Genomic DNA, 20,642 nt, shown 5'->3' on the forward strand with positions numbered 1-20,642 from the left:
TATTCTTCAGTATCAATTTTAACAAGATTTGGGTAATTGATATACCATATTTTCCGCTCTATAAGGCGCACCTAAAAGCCTTATTTTTTTGAAAAAGCTGATGGTGCGCCTTATAATCAGGTGCGCCTTATATATGGATCAATATTGAGATTGGTAGATGGGGAATGAAGTGATAAATTAAGCTTTTCCTGTTTCTTTTGTGTGTTTACAGTTGAACAAGGTTGCTCATATTGACATTGAGTTATTATGCTGTTTAGAGTTATTATTTGAGTTATTGTTATTACTTTTGAGTATTACTATAATGTGATTGAAAAAGTTTTAAAATATGTCATTAACTGAGAGTGCGCCTTATAATCCGGTGCACCTTATATATTTAAAAGGTTTTAAAACATGTCATTAATTGAGGGTGCGCCTTATAATCCGGTGCGCCTTATAGTGCAGAAAATATGGTAGACACATCAAACAAAAAAGCATAAAAATAAACATTAGGAAGCCAAAAATTGGATATATTTGTAGCATAGGGCAACTTTACACGGAAAAACAGACAAAGCTCTCTAATTATTCCTGGCAGAGGATAAAGACTATATGACTGAGTACTGCGTGCTAATGTTGCTATTCATGGAAGGATTGCGGGATTTTTAAAGGCTGTGCGAGCCGTGCATGCTGGACCCCGCCTGCGGCTTCTGCTACCGCGAGAACGGCTCGGCGCTGCTCACCTCCTCCTGCGTGCCAGTCAATAGGGCCTCCACTGAGCAGGCGGCGTGGGGCAGGTGAGTCACAGGATGCAAGGTTTGCACTAAGCCTTCACGCATTAAGATATAAATAAGCGCTCAATGTGCTTGCTACCAGGTGTTCGAACTCCAGCCAAATGAGAGAACACACTTACTGGGCCTACAACTACTGCCCCACCTCCTTCTCCTGGCTCGTTTTACTCGGGTTGATGTTTTACTTGGCCGCTTTCGCCCCCGGTAAGATACGAGTGAAAAACACAATTACGCGGCGCTTAACATCAAATGTGAGAGAATTCGGTAAAATGTCGTTGTTGACGCAAGGGATGGGTCCCATGCCGTGGACCATCAATTCTGAGATCTACCCACTGTGGGCGAGGAGCACGGGAAACGCGTGCGCAGCCGGAGTCAACTGGACCTTCAACGTCCTGGTCTCGCTCACCTTCCTCCACTTGGCGCAGTACTTCACCTACTACGGTCAGCTTTGTTGTTATCAATGTCATAATATACAGTGGGCCCCCGTGTTACGACACGAATCCATTCCACGGTTGGGCTCGTAGACGAATTCACCGTTAAATAGCTGTTAAATAGCTTTTAGAACCCCAGGTAAAAACAAGTGTACATACATATTAAAAATTGGTACCAAAATAGTAAAGTAAGTGCTACGTAAATAATATACATGTATACCATCAGAAAACATCATAAATGAAAAATATAGAAAGGATTTATTTACCTTTGAGTGGCGTTTGTTAGCCTGGTTGCCTAGCTTTGTGTTTCTTGATTATCTCCAGCTTTGTTTGCAAATAAATCATCTTCCGACTTCTCTCTTTAACATCACAGGCAATCTTGGGACCCATTCAACTTTGAATTAAGCAGTAAAATGACTATAAACACGCTTTTGTAACCACTCGCGATAGAACAAAGTTCCGCCATTTTGAAACGAGTGAGGCCGACCAATAGCAGACCAGCATTATAGTGACGCGTTGCGTGGAGGCATTGATGGCAACAGAAAATATGTGCAATTACCTAAAAACGCCTGCAGATGAAGGCAAAACAACATAAATACAGCCAACCCCCTAGGGTCATGGCAGTTGTTTTTGTCGCAAAGCGGGGAAAATACCTTAAAGAGGGGACAAAAACACTCGGTATTCCACATCGCAACATGAACAAAACGTAAACCAGGTACGCTGTAACTCGGGGGTCCACTGTATTACATTTTGGGTCTGAGAAATATTTCCTTCTATACCGCATATTTCAAATATACGGCCTTTATATGTACATCGGAACACCTACCATGCATCCTTCCTCCAGAAGTCAATAGCGGGATTTCCCCCCTTGCACAGGAAGAAATTGATCCATTATTAGACTTATTGGAGACACATCCTGAGAGGTCCTGTGGATATCATTGATCTCGAAACGGCAGAAAAATAAAAAGCAGACAGTTAATTATTGAGCAAAACATGACGGGCGGACGGATGAATGATACGGCTAATACCTGCTTATAATTGGATGGATGGAGATAGCTAATAACTGAATGGGTTGTTGTTAGAGAAATCTACAAAGAAGCCCAATGCTAGACAGTAAAATAGTGAAGTCACACCAGCCAAGATTGAAGTTTCTGCTCGCGAGGGACAGCAGAGCTCACACTTCCGTGTTAGCCAATACAAGACCGAAAATGAGCCCAACTGCAGAAATTCAGACGCAGCTGCTCTAAACTCACGGCCATGCCGTTTTCGACAGATACCACATAATGATAACAAATAACTTCACGGATGATTTCTTTTCCGATGGTTGATAGATACGGCTGATAACTCACTTCTGGTATCAAACGGTGCCTGATTATAATCTCAACTCGTTTTCTATTGATCTATTCGGACCACAGGCACAAAATGTCATTTTGCTGCAGAATTTTGGATCGGGCGAGCGGTCACGGCGTCCTATCTGACGCGGCGCACGTCTATGATGATCACGACTCACGACTTAATTACTCTGGGAAATGTCATTGGGCTTTTCAGTGGGGAAAACGGAGATTGCATCTGCCTCATTAAACTTCTGTCAGCGTGTTCATTGTGCAAACCGAGTGGAGATCAGCATCTCCATCTGCGAAGTATTTCGCTGTCCGTCTACCGAGATGCCCTCAGGATGTTTTCTCTCCACAAAGGTGGTGGCGGAGGGGTGTTCTTCATGTTGACATTTGGTTGTCTCTTCCAGGGGCGTTCTTCCTCTACTGTGGCATGGCCTTCCTGGGTTTGCTTTTCATCTACGGCTGCCTGCCCGAGACCAAAGCTCGGCGCCTGGAGGAGATCGAGGCGCTCTTCGAGAACCGGCTGTGCTCGTGCGGCGCGTCCGACTCGGACGAGGGGCGGCAGGTGGAATACATCCGGGTCAAGGGGTCAAACTATCATCTCTCGGACAACGACGCGTCCGACGTTGATTAGATGTTCCGCGATGTTTGGGTGTTGATTAGTTTTGAGCTGGGACCTCGCGAATGTTTTACCCGTCAGCTCCTCCTCTGAATCGGCGCCAAATTTGGAGACGCGTCTTACGTCAAGCGAGGACAGAATAGTCAAACGTAGAGACGGCGCGTCTCCCTCACGGACACTTGAACAAACGATGCTCTCAAAGCCCACGCTGAATGATAACACGATAAATCTACACAAAGGATATCAACGTTTGCGTTCAAGCTTTGTAGCAAGGCGCACTCGCCACTCGTCTTTTCATTTGGAGTAGCGCACAATTTCTATTTTTACAAAGATGTAGTGAGAGTGGGCACCTCCAAACTAGTAGCAGCAAACATGCCAGAGCTCATTTCTTCCCGCCTGTGTTTTTGTGACGGTGCTTTTTTTTTTTTCAAGGGGGCTTTTGCTGGTGCGTTGTGATTTTTGATTTTCCGTCTTCCACCGCCGTCTTATATACAAACAGATCAAATTCATGCGAATGTCTTGCTGAGGATTTGGCGTATTCTGTTGTAAACGTGTGAGAGTACACCTGTTTTGATGGTGAACTTGTTGCACTTGAATTTTCAGTTGAATCAAGGTTAAAATTTCTTTCGAATGTATTCGATGTTAAATCATTCCTAAATAAATGTTTCCAAGCAGTTCTTAAAGATTAAATGCCAATATAATGAAGTTAAATACAACTGAACTGTGCTCAATGGAACATTATGCAGTTTATACTTTTGTCAGTGATTCTTTCACCGACCAACAGAGGGAGCCAGCGTACGACTAATTGAGGATGTATCTAATTGAATGCATTTTACTTTTCATTGTCGTTCAGTAAGGCAGTCATGATTTGTTTATAATCAAAATGTAACGTGGGTAAAAAAAAAAAAAAAAAAAAAAAAAGGATTTTGTACTTAAATAGATTTAAGTTCCGTTTCCACACTGTGAAATTGGTGCCCGGATACTTTTAGTGATTGTTTTTGAAGCTGCACTTTTGTGTTGTGTTCAGCACTGTTCACACACGTAACAGTTGTGTATAATGTAGTGTTTCACGTGACCTTTTCGACCAAAGTAGAGAAAGACCGACGGTGATGTATAGTATAATCGTCTTGTTTTTGCTAGAGCTTATATTCTATTACGAGAAATATCTGAGTGTGTGTGAGTGTATAAGGGGAAAGTAATAAAGCGGTGAATCAGTAACGTTTTGGGGTTTTATTTCAGCGTTGCTATGACAACAGGTGCTTTAGGCAAAACAAAGAACAACATTGAACGGAACATGCTTTCCAACCATAGAATGTTTAAATGGAGAACGTGTATGGAACAGGTGTCTTCTTTCATGCGCTTTCTCTCATCAGCAGGAGCAAGATGTCGGCTACTTCCTGAATTGTTCTCCCTCCTCCCCGGTGGTCTCTGCTTCATCTGGGATTTCTTCTTCTTCCGGGAAGCTCGGTTGCATGCCGACTGAGGAGAACTCCATCAAAGGGATTTTGCTGAATCTTTCCTGAGTGCTAATCAAAAGACGCAAGCGTTGGATTCCTTGGTTCTCCCCTGTTTTCGCAGAAGCTTCTGTGCAGCTAGGGCGCCCTCTGGTGGCTTTTTGCAGTAATGTGAGAACAGGTGAAGGGTCTGTGAGGAGGCTGCACTGAATGGCAACATCAAATTTCTGGCAAGTGGGCTCGTGGATGGTTTGCGTTTCTTCATCTCTTTTTTCAATGGGTGCTTTCTTGCATGCGCATGTCTCCGGGCTTTTGGCTGGGGCTCGATTTTGACGGTGGCATTCTTCATCCTGTCAAAGAATTTTAAAACTCACTTTGAAGTGGCATAAAATAAGTTATATAGTCTGAATCTAGGTAAGCCCTCTTGCAAGAGGAAGCTGGTGAACACCCCCATTGGGTATTCCGGGCATGCTTGCAGGGGGGCAAACTTAAGTGCATTTGCATAATGGATGAAGGGAGGAATGTGTTGAATGAGAGGCTCGACTTCCTGAGGTTCAAACTACACTTGGGGGGGCTGCGAAGGAATTAGACATAAAACATTGCTTCTCAATTGGGGGGTATGTGAGATTTGAACAGGGTTTCCGCAGGCAGATCTACAGTAACAATGCTACGTTTTGCTTTTCAAATTAAGAGCAGATGGAATGGAACAAGAATCAGCATTTTACAAAACGCCTTTGTTTTGGTATCGGCGGCGCAATTTTCTGGCAGATGAGCCGCAAACTGGTTAGGATGAAATGTGCCTTGATAACATGACAAGTGTAGTGGGTCTGAAATTTTACAAATCACACACAGAGTGCCCCATTCAAAAATACTTGCACTGGCTAGGGCATACTTTGTTTAAAAGTATATATTTCACAGAGCGTGCATAAAAATATCCAATAAGACTCATTATAGTGGTGCATTGACTTCCTGCTTGAATTCGTCCCTGTGTTGCCTTATTATAAATGACCACTGGGTGGCAGTGTCGTTTAGGTTACCTGCACTCCATCGGACTGCGTCTCAGGGAAGGTTCTGGTCCAAACAAATGCGATACACATGAATGCATATATACTTGGATCATCTGAACCTACTTTGGGGTTAAAACTTTGACTGACGTTTCATACTTGAGATGAATCTTCGGTCTTTCGGTCCAGGAATAACAATCTAAAAATTGAAGATGAAATGTTTGAACTTCCCCGCCGTAAAAGATGTGAATATTATCATTGGATCTTTACCAGTAATTTCGTATTCATCTTGAGTAAATCCCTGAAAGACGTCCTCATCAACTGATTCCTCGTTCCGCGTCGGTGCTGCCAAGTCCAGAGTGGGGTCAAATCGAGGGAAGTGTCTGAAGATGTCTTCAGATCTTGGATCTGGGGTACTGCCGGGACGCAAATACGTATTACTTGCTTGCTTTCACTTTGAGAGATCAAATCCTTCTCACTCTGGAGTTCCGAAGAGAACTACTGAGGATCCGCTCGGTTTCGGTGACCAGCCGCTGCCTTCTGGAACTCCAGGCTTAAGAAAGGCCTCAAATAATAGTGAATTATGAGCATGGGATATACCGATCGATACCTCGTTAGTATTCAAAATACCAAGCTCTGGTCCGTTGTGTCCTCAGGTGGAAACAACCAGTCGAACCGTAGCTGGGTTTGAAAGATCCCCACTGCAAAGACAAATCCAATGTGTCATTTCTGGATGTGAAAATGAAGAGACGTACCCGAGGAAGAGGTTGATGGCAAGTGGACGCCGCTGAAGGGAAACGGCGGCTCATCTGCTACGCTGTTGTCTGTGGAGCGCTCTTCAACTGGTGACAGCTTAAGGCAAACACATTTTTAGTAATGTTTTTCCCCCAACATTCCGTTACCTGACTTATTACCACAATCAGAACAGTTAAAATAGATTTTTTTTAACCCTTGTGGAATTATGTTACAAATTATGGAAATTCCTTGGATTTTTTTATGATAACATGAAAGAATCAATGGGGAAAAAAACACTAGGGAGCTAAAATTTCCAATAGATGATTAAAACGTGTAAAATTTAAAAAAAAACATTAAAATATGAAAATATTGAATATGAAATATGAAAATATGAAAAATTAAAAGCATTATAATCACAATTTTTGAGATGCATTTTAATAGGATTTATAACATTGATTTCCCTGCAATTTTTGCAACATTCTATTGAGCGGCGGTCTAACTATGTCAGCAAACAAATTTCTTTGATGACTTGTGTTCCACATCAAGACAGTAGGTGGCGGTAGAGACCAGTTAAAGTGTAACCGTCTTGTCACAGAGACTACAAAGACAGACTATACCATTTTCAGACTATACCAATTTTTTTTGGGATGTGTATAGTTTGCAAAGTGTGTTTTAAAACCCTAAAATTAGTTTTAAAAGCTAATACATTTTTTTTACAGGCAAAAAGAGTTTCCTCCACTCTGCTCCGTATCAAGGTCCAAATTGTAAACACTTTATATGAATGATTCCAAGTAAGTGCTTTGAAAATTCAGTTTTTGGTTCTGAGTGTTAAGGACAGAAAAAGATGGCGGCCCTTACATCTTTTGATCGTTTTCTACGTGTGTCTCGTGGGAAAAGGTTCGGACATCCCTGTTGTATAGAAAAATGGATTTGTTACATACTTGTGGACTCTTGGATGCTTTTTGGGCACTCCGTTTCAGCCTATCAGCGGGGCCACTAAAAAAAAAAAAAAAAAGAATGGGGGCTTAGTTGACACAACTGTTTCGAAAGTGTTGCGCTTTCCCCTAGAACATAATGAAAACAACTTTGTCATCTCGAGTCTTTTTTTTCTTCTTCTACCTGCACTGAGGATGGATTTCAACCAAACTCAGCTGGGATGGGGAGCCTGGACTCATAGGGAGAACCAGGGCCTTTCCACTCAACTTTCTCGCGCCTCCTTTAGGGGACAGAAGTGATACTTGGGGAGGATCTAAAAGACATCATAAAGTAGATCAGTACCAGTATTTTAGTAACACCCAATTAACCAAATGCCATACTTATGGGTACAATATTTTGTACCTTTATGTTCTTTCTTTGCAGCCATTTGGTTGGCCATAAAGAGTGACACAAGGTCCATATTGGCAAAAGAAGGTGTGGCAATTTCCTGATCTTCCACTTTTTTTTGTATTTTCCTCTTTTGAAAGAAGGCCTAACAGACAACAAACGTTGCTGTGAACTCGTGTTAAGACAGTGGAAAAGAAGAAAAATATATAGTCTTACTCGTAGACGTTTTTCTTCGTCGTTCGGCATAAACCGTCTTTTCCTGTACGGAAAAGTAACTTTAGTACGACATATTAAATTGGGGTTTAATTAAACATTATTTGACTTTACCTCGAACCACCAACCCAGTTCATTTTAAATATGAAAGTCAGCACACACCAAAAAAAATGTCGAAGAAAATTATCGTCACTGTTAGCTAAACTATTTACAAAACTGTACAATTGCGCGGGACCTCTACAACTTTGTTATAAGTTCGTTAATGATTATTTCATGGACTCTAGGTTTATAATAGGTTTTGTTTTGTGGTACAGTATTAATTTATTGTTTATCTACGTCATAAAAGCAGTAGGTTGTGCTTAACTGACACCGATAGCAGGAGCCGGAAATCATCGCGCGCTTTTATCAAGAAGTGGATTGGCTAAATAAAAGCGTTTTGTTCATTTTTGGCAATGAGCGCTTTATTCTGAAAGGTAACCCCGGAAGTACAACATTTCACCTAAATGCCGGGTTAAGCTAGAGCAGGATGTAGCGGTTCGTCTTTGGACCGATTTTTTTTTTTTTTTTGATGCATCACAGCGGCCGTCCGAGCGTTCGCCCTTCTCACTTCGACGCCGCGAGTGGATTTAGTGGCATGGGCGTTTGGAGGAGCGCCGTAAGAGCCGACTAACGTCGTAAAAATGTCCACCATCCTGAACGCGGCGTCCAAAGTGAAATGGGACCGCTCGGCTGTCGCCAAGCGAGCCGTGTTTCTGGCGGCTGCTGCCTACGGCGTCAAAACTCTCTACCCGCTCATCTGCAGGCAGCGCTGCAAAAAACAAGTGGAGCGACAGGCTGAAAACGGATCGGCATGTTCGTTACAATCCCGCATCGACGCCGACAACGCATCAAAGGCGTCCCCTGGCGTCAACGCCGAATTCTTCAAACAGATCCTGGAACTTGCCAAGATCCTTTTCCCCAAGCTGCTGTCCAAGGAGCTCGCTTTGCTCTCCTTGCACTCCGTGGCTCTGGTCTCCAGGACCTTCCTGTCCATCTACGTGGCCAGCTTGGACGGCAAGATCGTGAAGACCATCGTGGAGAAGCAACCGAGGAGCTTCATGATGCAGCTCATCAAGTGGCTCCTCATCGCCATCCCCGCCACTTTCGTCAACAGTGCCATCCGCTTCTTGGAGTGCAAGCTGGCCCTGGCCTTCCGCACCCGCTTGGTCAACCACGCCTACCGGACCTACTTCACCGACCAGACCTACTACAAAGTCAGCAACATGGATGGCAGGCTGGCCAACCCGGACCAGTCCCTCACGGAGGACGTGCTGATGTTCTCCCAGTCGGTGGCTCATCTCTACTCCAACCTGACCAAACCCATCCTGGACGTGATCCTCACCTCCTACACGCTCATCCGGACGGCCCGGGCCCGGGACGCCAACGCCAGCGGGCCCACCATCTTGGCCGGCCTGGTGGTCTTCGTCACCGCCAAGGTCCTCCGGGCTTGCTCTCCTAAATTCGGGAAGCTGGTGGCTGAGGAGGCCCACCGGAAGGGATACCTGCGCTACATGCACTCCAGGATCATCGCCAACGCGGAGGAAATCGCCTTCTATCGAGGACACAAGGTATCTCCGATCCGCAGCGGGACCGAGGAAAGGAACGAGGACTTAAACCAGTCTGTAAACAAACACAGCGCTGCTCAGCCTCTGGCAACAGATACCATGGCTATTTCCAATCACTCACCCAAAGCTCTACTCGTTTGTGGTTTTGGTCTTCTCCCCAGGTGGAGATGCGCCAGCTGCAGAAGTGCTACCGCACGCTAGCCGAGCAGATGAACCTGATCCTCTCCAAGCGCCTGTGGTACATCATGATCGAGCAGTTCCTCATGAAGTACGTGTGGAGCGGCTGCGGCCTCGTCATGGTGGCCGTGCCCATCATCACTGCCACTGGCTTCGCCGACAGCGGTAGGGAAATAAAACAAATATTGCTCATGCCCTTTTACGTATCCTAATTCATCTTCCTATGATTTTTTTTTTCGAACAAACGCACGCAATAAATTCGACTGCTTGCGCTGCAACACGTGCATAGTAACACTACACAATGAAATTGTGCATAAATTTTCAGTTTCGGGAGAGGAAAAAAATCATATATTTGACATGTAATTCTTCCATTTTCACCTCTGCAAGTGAGATATAAATGTATTTTTTACAAGTACAATATTCATAACACCCTGTTTGAAGTTTTAATATCCTATATATGCTCCAATTTTGAAGCAATTTATAAGAGGAAAAGGCACAAAGACTCTTGAAACCGCGATTTTGTCAAATAAATCCAGAAACTGTTATTAAATCAACAGAACAATATATTTTAAGATTTTTGTTTGCAATTTGGTTTAAAAAAATCTGTTTAATATTTAATTGAATCATTACTATCATTTTTTTTAACTCTTGATTCGGCATTGATCTAAACATTTTTTTAATGTAGTTGAGATTTTTTTCTCCAATTCTTCATACAGTACTTGACACAAATCATCTTTATTCTTTATCTGATTGACTTGAGTGTTTTGTTGACATTGCCTTTAGTGCAGCTCCATCTAGTGGATGCATAACGCAACCGCAGCCACTACTGTAGCTTCTATTCTATGCGCCTTTATAATACGGTGCATCCTATATGTGAAAACAGTTTTAAAATTGGTCGTTCATTGAAGGTGCGCCTTATAGTACGTAAAATACAGTACTGGAACACGTGAGTGTTATTTTATTATTCATTTAAAAATTTAGGCCAGTTTATGCTAAATTCTAATACATAATGCACGGTATTTAAATTGTTTAACTTTTGTTTTCCAGAAACAGCCGATGGCAACCCACACAGGAGGGTGAGCGACAGAACCGAGGCGTTCACCACCGCCCGGAACCTTTTAGCGTCCGGAGCGGACGCCATCGAGAGGATCATGTCCTCCTACAAAGAGGTGACGGCCTAACGCTTTGGACTTTGTGACGAAAAAGATGCAGCGATATGACGATGGCGTCACCCCACGAGGTTTCGGCCATCTTGACAAAAAATTTTTGAGCGCCTCTGATTATACGCTGTTGACAGGCAGCAAGCCCTTGCTTGTATTTTCCAGATGACATTCTTCAGACACACTCACGCCCACAAACGCAGCGGCTGTCTTATTATGTAAACGTGTCTGCTTGGTTTCTTAGCGCACGTGTCCGTCATAAGCAACGGACAACGCAGTCAGAGAAATTTAAGCGAATTTTTAAGAAGTATGGTCACAATTTTGAGTTTGCCTCAGCTTAAATCGGAAATATTAACCTTTATTGCACACACTGTGCTGTTTACAAAGTATTTTGTAGCTTCGGTAACATTAATGTTAGTACGAGAATTAACGTCAGCTATTTGATGAGCTTGCTGAGCCATTAAGTTTTTTTTTGTTTGTTCGTTTTTTCTTCATTAACCCTGTGAGTCTCAAGCGTAATTGGAAAAGGAAACCTCGAGAGGGCCAGTATATTTAGCATTTCTTCCCTTTCGAGGCGAACAGATTTTTGTGTTCTATGTCTATGTAAATATGGATACTGCCGTATGAAAGATTGACTTCCATTCTTCAGTTACACTTGCATGTAGGTAACAGCATTGTTATAAGTGTGGACACACTGCCACCCAATGGTCACAGTTAATATTACAGTGCTTAATTGGCTAAGCATTCGTCAAATGTGTCAGATCCTCTTCATAAAATTTGACAAGAATTTTATGATTTATTTTTGTTATTACTATTTTAAAAGATGAGAATTCTCATCCGTGGCACTGAATGAGATAATCGGTAAGGTAACTGAGTTACTTTTTTAAGGTAACTGTCATTAAAAAAACAGTACCGCGACTACTGCTGACTTGCTAATGTTAGCAGTAAGCTAATAGATTAAAAGACTATATAAGGCATATGGTAGGTTTTTTTTTTAACATCATTAAAGTAACAGTATTAATTTATAAAGCAAGTAACTATTGAAGTAACTAAGTTACTTTTTCAGGTAACTGTCAATACTGGTTTTAGCTACACAACTAATGCCAGCTATTTAGCAGTAAACTAATAGACGAAAAGGCTATCATATGGGAGATATTAAAACTGTAAATTAGCAGTATTTATTTTCTGTATAAAGCAAGTAATTATTTAAGTAACAGTGACTTTTTCGGGTAGCTCGGCAACACTAGTTTTGGAAACACAAATTATGCTAGCTATTTAGCAGTAAGCTAATGGACTGAAAGGCTATCATATGGGAGATATTAAAACTGTAAATTAGCAGTATTTATTTTCTGTATAAAGCAAGTAATTATTTAAGTAACAGTGACTTTTTCGGGTAGCTCGGCAACACTAGTTTTGGAAACACAAATTATGCTAGCTATTTAGCAGTAAGCTAATGGACTGAAAGGCTAAGCCATATGGTGGTTTTTGTTTAGTTTTTTTTTTGAAAAAAAAAAGCACAACTTTTAAAGCAAGTAATTATTGAAGCAACTAAGTTACATTTTCAGGTAACCCAGGCAACGCCGGGTTTAGTAACACAACAAATGCTAGCTATTTCGAGTTAGCTGTAAGCGAGTGGACTAAAAGGCTAAGCTGCTGTATATGGTTTTTGCTGCACGGTTTTCACAAACACAGGATATATCGTTTTGTGATAATAACATTGAAGAACTCATTTATGCCTATTTTAGCTTCAAAGTCCCATAAAAAAAGGAAAAAGTGCACAATTGGTTGCCTTATGTGAATGTCGGCTGCTCCTTCTTAACCCGACTGAATAATCCTCCATCTGTTGAACTTTGAGCCTGCATTTCTCCCGCGCTCTCCTTTGCACTCCCCACATGATCAACAAACCTAAAGCGCTCGATACGCTGCGGATGAACGTCATGTTTCATAATAGTCCCGTCTTTCTTGAGTCATCGGGCCCCCGCGGGCCATCTGTGACGCGAGAATCAGGCTGAGTCAACGGCATGCGCCGCTGACATGGCGCTAAGAGAGAAAAGAGTAGTTTGTTAGGCGAAAATAAAATCAAATTTAATCAATTTTATTTCCATGGTCCAACTATTTCTCTTAATTTCTATAATAAGCTAGCTTACGTAAACCCTTCCATGAATTTGAATCACGAGCTGTGGGTGGGACTAATATTTCCGAGAACCCCCTCTTCCCCCGTCCCCATTGCGTGTGACAGGTCACGGAGCTGGCGGGCTACACGGCGCGGGTCCACAACATGTTTGTGGTGTTCGAGGACGTCCAAAGGGGCGTCTACAAGCGCTCGTCGCTGACCGCCGCCGGCGGAAGACAGAAGACAAGCAAGCCGGAGATGCACATCGATGGACCGCTGGAGATAAAGGGTACTTCCTCCACTGCCAAATAATTAATCTCCCGCAAGAGATTAATCGAACTCAAGACTCTCGATCTCAGGGGAAGTCATCGACGTGGACAATGGCATTGTGTGCGAAAACGTCCCCATTATAACGCCCAGCGGGGACGTGGTTGTGTCCAGTCTCAACGTTAAGGTGAGATTGTGTTGCCCAACGCCGAGTCCCTAAAAAAACAAAATCGTACTCCACGCCAGCGCTTCTCAATTATTTTTTGCAAAGCCCCCCCCAGGTAAGAGAAAAACATTCGCGCCCCCCTACTCACCTCGCTCACTCGAATAAGATTTATAAAAGTTGTAAAAGCATCCCTAAAAGTCTGCCTTTTGTAACACCAACCAAAAGAAAAAGCAAGAAAAATCAACTTTCAACAACTGTTACTTTAACGTTTATACAGGTTACAGGTTCGTCTAAAACTGAAAAAAAATGCCAATCCTTTTTATTTGATTGCTCTTCATTTTTCCTCTCAGTCCTTTGTAATATTCACATATACTGTATTTTCCATATATAAGGCGCACCGGATTATTAGGCGCACCCTCAATTAATGACATTTTAAAACGTTTTCCATATATAAGGCGTATCAAATTATAAGGCACACCCTCAATTAATGACATATTTTAAAACTTTTTCCAATCACAATATAGTAATACTCAAAGTAATAACGATAATAACTCAAATAATAGCTCTAAACTCTCACAAGCATAATAACTCAATGTCAATATGAGCAACCTTGTTCAACTGTAAACACACAAAAGAAAAATGCAAAGCTTAGTTTATCAGTTCATTCCCCATCTACCAATCTCAATATTGATCCATATATAAGGCGCACCTGATTATAAGACGCACATCAGCTTTTTTAAAAAGTTAAGGCTTTTACGTGCGCCTTATAGCGTGGAAAATATGGTATATGTTAAAGGACGTCATTTTAACCTCTACTTTTTCCTGTTTTTTTTTTTTTTAACCTAGCCACCAGGGGGCAATCTACATGTAAACAAAGGGAGACAGAAGACTGAATTTCTGGAGCTATTTTTCTCGCCACCAGGGGGTCACTCTTGAAATAAATAATCCAAAACTACGATATATCCATACCATCATCTTAATTACATATTTATTTCCCATCTTCATAAGTTCAGTGCCTCGGTTAACAACCCCAATTGAACTAGATAAAAAAATATCTCTTGTCATAGTCGTCAAATTTCAAGTAAATCATTGTATGTTGTTATCTCATGTAAATAAGATATTTTGTCCAAATTGTTGAGTCTTAACTGATAATTCCTTTTTGTTTTTGCCTTTGAGGTGGAAGAAGGCATGCACCTATTGATCACTGGCCCCAACGGCTGCGGCAAAAGCTCCCTTTTCCGCATCCTGAGCGGTTTGTGGCCCGTGTACGGCGGGCGCCTCTACAAACCTTCGCCGCAGCATATGTTCTACATCCCGCAGAGGTGAACACGCACGCACGCACTTCCTATCATCACCGCCCTGATGGTGAACCCGCCTCGTAATGGAATCCATTGTAACAGGAGCTTTCAAATAAATATTGAACTCCTTTAAGCGCAAACGTAATCAGCAAATATATCCGATTAGCACATTGCGCAAGTATTGCGACACCTTTTTGTTTGATCCCCGCATTTTTCCCTTTTATGCCCATGAGGCCTTTCATGAAAGGCTTTTTTTTTTTTTTTATCTTTTATCCGCCGATGTGATGAATCGCGAGAATGTTAAGCCACTGGAGCCAGATATGGAAATACATCTTTGAATGAATGAAAATATCCCCAACATGGGATAAAACGGAAAATGTCATTATAATAAAACCCACCGCCGAGTCTTAAATAATTTATACATTGGGATGGTAGTTGTGCCGGTATTATTTACACTGATGACAACATGGGTGTTCTTTTAAGTCAGCGGTCCCCACACTACGACACATTTTGAACAATACCGGAGATGCATTATGTTTTTATCTTTTAATCTAGCAATATGATGAAAACTTACACATGCATGAATATACAATAAATACCGTAATTCCCCAAATATAAGACAACCTTTTTTTTTTCCCCAAAAATGAAGGCCAAATATGGGTGCGTAGTATAAAACAAATTAAATTTTAGATTTTTTTTTGTTCCGCATCATTCAAGGAAGATTGATCTCTCAGTCACATAAGTGGAGTTTTGACGCACATTTTTATTTTGTACTTTTTTATTTTTTACGAGCAATAATTACCGTAACGGGGCGAGCAAGCGGTTGGACGCCTGCAGCAAGTGCCTGCTGCAGCGAACAGCAATTCGTGATAGGTTGTTACGGCAAAAGAAGTGAGCATTCTGAACCAACGTCCGAGTCCATCCTTGTTCTCACACAGGAAAAGTACTAAAACGGAGAGGATCGTGTTAAAGTTAAGATGTCGGCAGCTGATTCAATCGCACCGGTGAGAAAACGCAGAAATGTATTCCATTTGAGTCGTTTATTAATCACGGTCTTTTAGCATATATACACACAGCCATAAATTTGGCGAAATTCGGATTCTGCGTAACTTCTAAGATGGATGCTCAAACCGTATTGCGAGGAAAAGGAAAACTGCTTCGAGCACATTTGGTCATACTGGCGAGGCGTTCACTGACTGCTCAGAATGTGGGAAATGTGAACTATAAATAACTTTACGCCCGTCAAATAGCGACCGTAACTTCCGGATATGAACACAAGAAAATATGAAAAGGAAGATGAGATTTATTCCGTTTTACTATAGTTTTAACATTGTTTGTTGGTACATACAAAATACCAGGAAATAAAAGTTAAATATCACCAAATGTTCTCAGTCTTCCATTTTGTATAACCAGGCCTTACATGTCCATGGGCTCTCTCCGGGACCAAGTGATCTATCCCGATTCGGCGGAGGACATGGCCGCACGAGGCCTCGGCGACGAGGACCTGGAGGCCATCTTGGACATCGTCAACCTCAACCATATCGTCACCAGAGAAGGAGGTAATTAATCCGCTCGCAAACGGGCCGATTGTTCGCGACGGAATGCGGCTTAAAGCCGCTGGACAATTCAACGTGTGAAATGAGGCGCGGTGTGTGAAATTATGCAATATTAACTCATTCACTGCCGGCCCGGTTATGTCAAATCAGATTTCTGAGTCGTAGCTGAAATCGACGATTGAATGAGTTCAAACAAACGAATAGGAAGGTCATTTCTTGTTTTTTTTTTTGTTTTTTTTCTCTTTGAGGCTGGGATGCTGAGCTGGATTGGAAGGACGTGCTGTCCGGAGGCGAGAAGCAAAGGATGGGCATGGCTCGCATGTTTTACCACAAGTAAGGATACGCTTAATATGCTTAATACCCCCCCCCCCCCGTGAAATATATTTTCAGCCAAGTACCCCCTAGACCAGTGCAAAGCATTTTTGGGTTTAAAAAAAAAAAAGTCGTAAAATATGCCATCAGATTTATTAAACTTTTGACCCTTTCAAACTTCATTAGTGTTGGTCAACAAAAAAGTAACCTAAAGTGTTGTTTTTTGGAAGGAATCACAAAGAAATAACTTTATTATTAATCAATATTTTTACATGAAAAAAATCAATATAAATTGTCAGACCTGTAATCAAAAAGAAATATTTGTCCGCTGAAAAATATTCAACATAAAGCGTCCTGTTTTGGGGTTACAGTAGAGATCTGTTCACAAAAATAAGTCATTAACGTAATTATTAATAAGAATTTGTCCCCAAAAAAATAATCAACAATTAGTGTCAGAACGGTTCTCAAAGAGAGATAATCTTCAATAAATATTCGTCCACAGAAAAATGTTCCACTTTAATTTCCTCTTTAGGGGTCAAAGTAGAGATCGCCAAAATTAAGCATTGACTTGACAGGTAACGAGTGGAGGCACATGACAAGTTTGGTCAAACCATTCTAGTTTGAGGTACAATCTGGCTTTTTACAAAAATAAAATTGAATAACCCTGCAGAATATATTTTTTTATGAACACGAAAGGATTTTTGCACGTGTTTGTTTGTTTTATTGAAAATCTCCAGCACCCCCTGAAGTTCTTTCAAGTACCCCCATTTGAGAACCGCTGACCTAAATCATTTAGAACGGGATCCCTGCCGGCCTCACTTCAAACGTCTCTTTGACGTCTATAGCCGTCAATGGCAGTGAATGAGTGAATTGCCCTATGACGGAATTACGGTTTCCCACAATTGTTTGAAGACATTTCAAGAAACTCGAGCAAACGGGAGAATAAATGGCAGTATTTGTTGTTTTTGTTTTTTTTCTCGCGCGTCAGACCGAAATACGCCCTGCTGGACGAGTGCACCAGCGCCGTGAGCATCGACGTGGAGGGTAAAATTTTCCAGGCGGCCAAAGACGCCGGGATCTCCCTGCTCTCCATCACGCACAGGCCCTCGCTGTGGTCAGCCGCGCGCCGCCGTCCCGCCTTTTGTCCGATTCCGGTCGTGCTTCCGCTCACTCGTCGGCCGGCGCCTCCCGGCAGGAAGTACCACACGCACTTGCTGCAGTTCGACGGCGAGGGCGGCTGGCGCCTGGAGCAGCTGGACACGGCCACGCGCCTCTCGCTCACCGAGGAGAAGCAGCGGCTGGAGAACCAGCTGGCCGGCATCCCCGAGATGCAGCAGCGCCTCCACGAGCTCTGCAAGATCCTGGGCGACGACTCGGTGCTCCGAAGCGCCGACGGGTGACCCCGCCCACTCACTTTTTTTTCTTTTTTTTTTTTAACCTGAACAAAGCCCCTTTCGGATCAAAAAGCCAGCCGGGGTTTCTGTTAACAAACTGCGATATTTTAGCACGGAACACCTCAAATCAAAGTCGTTTTTCAAGGGGGGGTTTTGAGAGAACTTTTTCCCAAGATCAATTCAAACATAATATTAGGGGACTAATGTCGACTATTCAAGTAATGTTCCGGTTTTTCTATCTGACAAAAGCAAAAAAAGATAACAGTATGCACAAACATGTGTTTCATATTATGTGCATACGTATTTATATACATAATATGCATACACATATACATACATGCGCCACAATTAATGAGGCAGCAGATTACAAGATATATTATTTGAGACCCCTAATAATTATCCATTTAATATGAGTAGCTTTAATCCCTAGGGGAAATTTTGACCCAACTCAAGCTGTCGACGTCGGAAAAAAACAACACCAGGAGGCTCAAATATCGCATAGGTTGTCGAAATGCGTCGACTTTCGATATGCCGTGCCTGCTAAATGCTTGCAAACGAGAGGTACACCATGCAGATGTCAAATCTAGCCCATGGCAGGCTCATTTACTGCCATTAAAAATGAGAAATATTGTCAATTTTGGGACATATTGAAAAGCCGATTTTTAATCACGCATTTCCCCCAATTTTTGCGTTAATTCTTTCAACGGCAACTCACGAAGCTTAGCGAACAAATTATGACATTTGCAAGCCTTTCATAGTCTTCATTGATTGGCTTAGCCTGACTCCCGTAATGCAAAGTTCTTGCTATGCATTGTGGGACTTGTAGTTGACAAACTAAATTTTGCATGTTGCAATATTTTGAGTCATACAAAAAAATTGAAATGTGTAAATGGGAAAAAATTATACCCCAGCGTTTTTTATTCAAAGCTACTCGTATTAATGTCTAATATTATAAAATGAATTTTCAAAAATGTGTTTACAAGGCGTCCATGCACTTTTTTTTTTTTTAAGACAAGGCTCTTATCTAATTTAATGAACCCCCCCCCTTTTCCCGCTTAATATTTTAAATCGTAATTTTTTTATATTAGAGAGTTTGATAAAAGGCAAACATATTTTGGACGCTTTTAATTGGCCCACGGTAGGGCGGAATGGTTGTTCCAAATACTCAAAAAAGTGAAATTTCTCCATTTGATGTTTAGTTTTAACATAGCACTTTACTTGTTTTTTGAAGTACAGTATACCAAGAAGTTTTAAGCCCTGTGTGCTTTTTTTTTAGCATTTTTTTTTCTCTTCTTTCACTTCCTGCTTTTTTTTTTTTTCGCATAGAAACCCCACTCGCCTCAACCAATAGTTCGCGGGTTTGATTCGCGACCATGTCGAAGTGTCCTTAAGCAAGACACTAAAACGAAAGTGCTTCGGGGGAGGAAAAAAAAAAATGCTCCCTCGCAAAACACACAACAAAAATGTGTTGTTGTGAAGTAATAACGAGGCGGGGCCGACCTCTGAACGGGCTTTTTGGTTTACCGAGCAAACACAATGCGGGAAACACCCCCCCCCCCCCCCCGTTTGACCCCCCCCCCCCCCCTTCTCGCCCTGGAGGGTCAGTTAGCAAAGCATGTCATGTGACCACCATTTGAAGAATCCAATAAGATCTTCACTAAAAAAAATTGTTGTTATTTTAACAGCAAATCAATAACAATCTCTTTCCTGGACCTAGCTTATTAATTAGTTTTGACTCATTGCAGCAACTAAGTCCTAGTGTCCTTGCTAGAGGACATCCTGTCCTTTCCAAGCATGCCTTGTATTTTTTTTTTTTTTGGGTTCAAACCTGATTTTCGAAGGATGTGGACCAGCGCTCCGTTATCAAAATCAAACGTGACCCTTGAGCACGAAAAGTTGACCCGCTCAAGTTGACCCGGCGCGCTGCGTTCGAGTGCTGCAGTAAATTTGTTCCGAGAAGCTGGATTTCCCAGAAAGTCCTCTGGTGCTGCTACATGCCGGAGACAAAAACTCTCATTTTGAAGGGTTTAAAAAAAACAAAATAAAAAAAAGCTGGTTCTGATGGACAATCAGTCGCATCCTGTTTTGATTTGAAGAAAAACAACGCCCTGCTCAGGATATTGTCTGCTAATTTAGTTTCCCACACAATGTGACTTTTCTTGGCGTCCTAATGCCACTGCAACTCTACGAGGGTGTTATTTTTTTTCCCCTCAATTTTAGCAAGGTCTTGCGTTGCTATGGCAACAAAATTCAATGTCTTTGCCATACTATGTTAACAGGAGGGTGCGAGGAATATAGACTATTATTATTAACACGGTAAATAAATGCAGACGTCTACCTTTATTTAGTCCTGCCACTAATTATAACGAGGTGATGTTTTATTGCATGGAACCTCGTTTTTGTTTATCATCAAACAAAACATTGCAGATATTTTCATTCCCTTATTTGGTAAATCGAGGGATTATCTGTGTGTTAACCATGCATGTAGTGTTGTTTTAATGGATTCATCGAATTGCCCATCCAGTTTACCTCTGGATCCTAGTGCATGTGTTGGGAATTGACGTCTTTTCATCTTAATGAGCAAAGATGTATTTTCTTGTAAATAAAAACAAATTGGTCCAAAGAATTGTTGTCACGGACTTTTCTTGCATGCGCAATTTCACAATGGGGGCCCTTGGAAAATGTGTTCTCCTAAAAGGGGGCCCTGACTCCAAA

General features: G+C 42.0%; 3 protein-coding genes across 6 annotated transcripts in view; 2 read left to right on the forward strand and 1 right to left on the reverse strand.

Moving 5' to 3' along the window:
* Window positions 1-4,369, forward strand: part of slc2a13a (solute carrier family 2 member 13a) — a 56,723-nt gene extending 52,354 nt beyond the window's left edge. For all 3 annotated transcript variants that reach the window (XM_088406506.1, XM_088406507.1, XM_088406508.1), the window contains 4 exons: window positions 645-770; window positions 850-968; window positions 1,053-1,205; window positions 2,940-4,369. In XM_088406506.1, the coding sequence (XP_088262632.1) occupies window positions 645-770; window positions 850-968; window positions 1,053-1,205; window positions 2,940-3,166 (625 nt within the window). In that variant the 3' untranslated portion in view covers window positions 3,167-4,369. The remainder of the gene's footprint in view (window positions 1-644; window positions 771-849; window positions 969-1,052; window positions 1,206-2,939) is intronic.
* On the reverse strand, window positions 4,367-8,251 carry redic1 (regulator of DNA class I crossover intermediates 1). Of its 2 annotated transcripts, none has more exons than XM_088406513.1 (12): window positions 7,995-8,251; window positions 7,884-7,926; window positions 7,683-7,812; window positions 7,464-7,593; window positions 7,286-7,340; window positions 6,365-6,461; window positions 6,240-6,310; window positions 6,089-6,174; window positions 5,880-6,025; window positions 5,769-5,808; window positions 5,643-5,676; window positions 4,367-4,955 (listed from the first exon to the last, which is right to left on the reverse strand). In XM_088406513.1, the coding sequence occupies exons 1-12, from the start codon at window positions 8,015-8,017 to the stop codon at window positions 4,542-4,544; spliced, it is 1,269 nt and encodes a 422-aa protein (XP_088262639.1). In that variant the 5' UTR covers window positions 8,018-8,251; the 3' UTR covers window positions 4,367-4,541. The 2 variants fall into 2 exon arrangements, with proteins under 2 accessions (XP_088262639.1, XP_088262638.1); XM_088406512.1 differs by having other exon boundaries at window positions 5,760-5,808.
* Window positions 8,252-8,391: 140 nt separating this feature from the next.
* Window positions 8,392-20,553, forward strand: abcd2 (ATP binding cassette subfamily D member 2). The gene is made up of 10 exons (XM_088406504.1): window positions 8,392-9,487; window positions 9,646-9,826; window positions 10,709-10,830; window positions 13,061-13,223; window positions 13,294-13,388; window positions 14,544-14,689; window positions 16,079-16,224; window positions 16,470-16,554; window positions 17,522-17,647; window positions 17,729-20,553. The coding sequence occupies exons 1-10, from the start codon at window positions 8,561-8,563 to the stop codon at window positions 17,931-17,933; spliced, it is 2,196 nt and encodes a 731-aa protein (XP_088262630.1). The 5' UTR covers window positions 8,392-8,560; the 3' UTR covers window positions 17,934-20,553.
* Window positions 20,554-20,642: the final 89 nt, after the last annotated feature.

Source organism: Hippichthys cyanospilos, chromosome 22 (assembly GCF_059441005.1).
Source record: "Hippichthys cyanospilos isolate Australia breed blue-spotted pipefish chromosome 22, RoL_Hcya_1.0, whole genome shotgun sequence".
NCBI lineage: Eukaryota > Metazoa > Chordata > Actinopteri > Syngnathiformes > Syngnathidae > Hippichthys > Hippichthys cyanospilos.

Excerpts from the sequence above, each read along its gene's own strand:
- abcd2 (XM_088406504.1), top strand. The coding sequence starts at position 8,561 with ATGTCCACCATCCTGAACGCGGCGTCCAAAGTGAAATGGGACCGCTCG. Across the intron at positions 9,488-9,645 it reads CCTTCTATCGAGGACACAAG|GTGGAGATGCGCCAGCTGCA; the intron begins GTATCTCCGATC and ends TCTTCTCCCCAG. Across the intron at positions 16,555-17,521 it reads GCTCGCATGTTTTACCACAA|ACCGAAATACGCCCTGCTGG; the intron begins GTAAGGATACGC and ends CTCGCGCGTCAG.
- redic1 (XM_088406512.1), bottom strand. The coding sequence starts at position 8,017 with ATGAACTGGGTTGGTGGTTCGAG. Across the intron at positions 7,927-7,994 it reads AACTGGGTTGGTGGTTCGAG|GAAAAGACGGTTTATGCCGA; the intron begins GTAAAGTCAAAT and ends TTTTCCGTACAG. Across the intron at positions 7,594-7,682 it reads TGCAAAGAAAGAACATAAAG|ATCCTCCCCAAGTATCACTT; the intron begins GTACAAAATATT and ends GATGTCTTTTAG.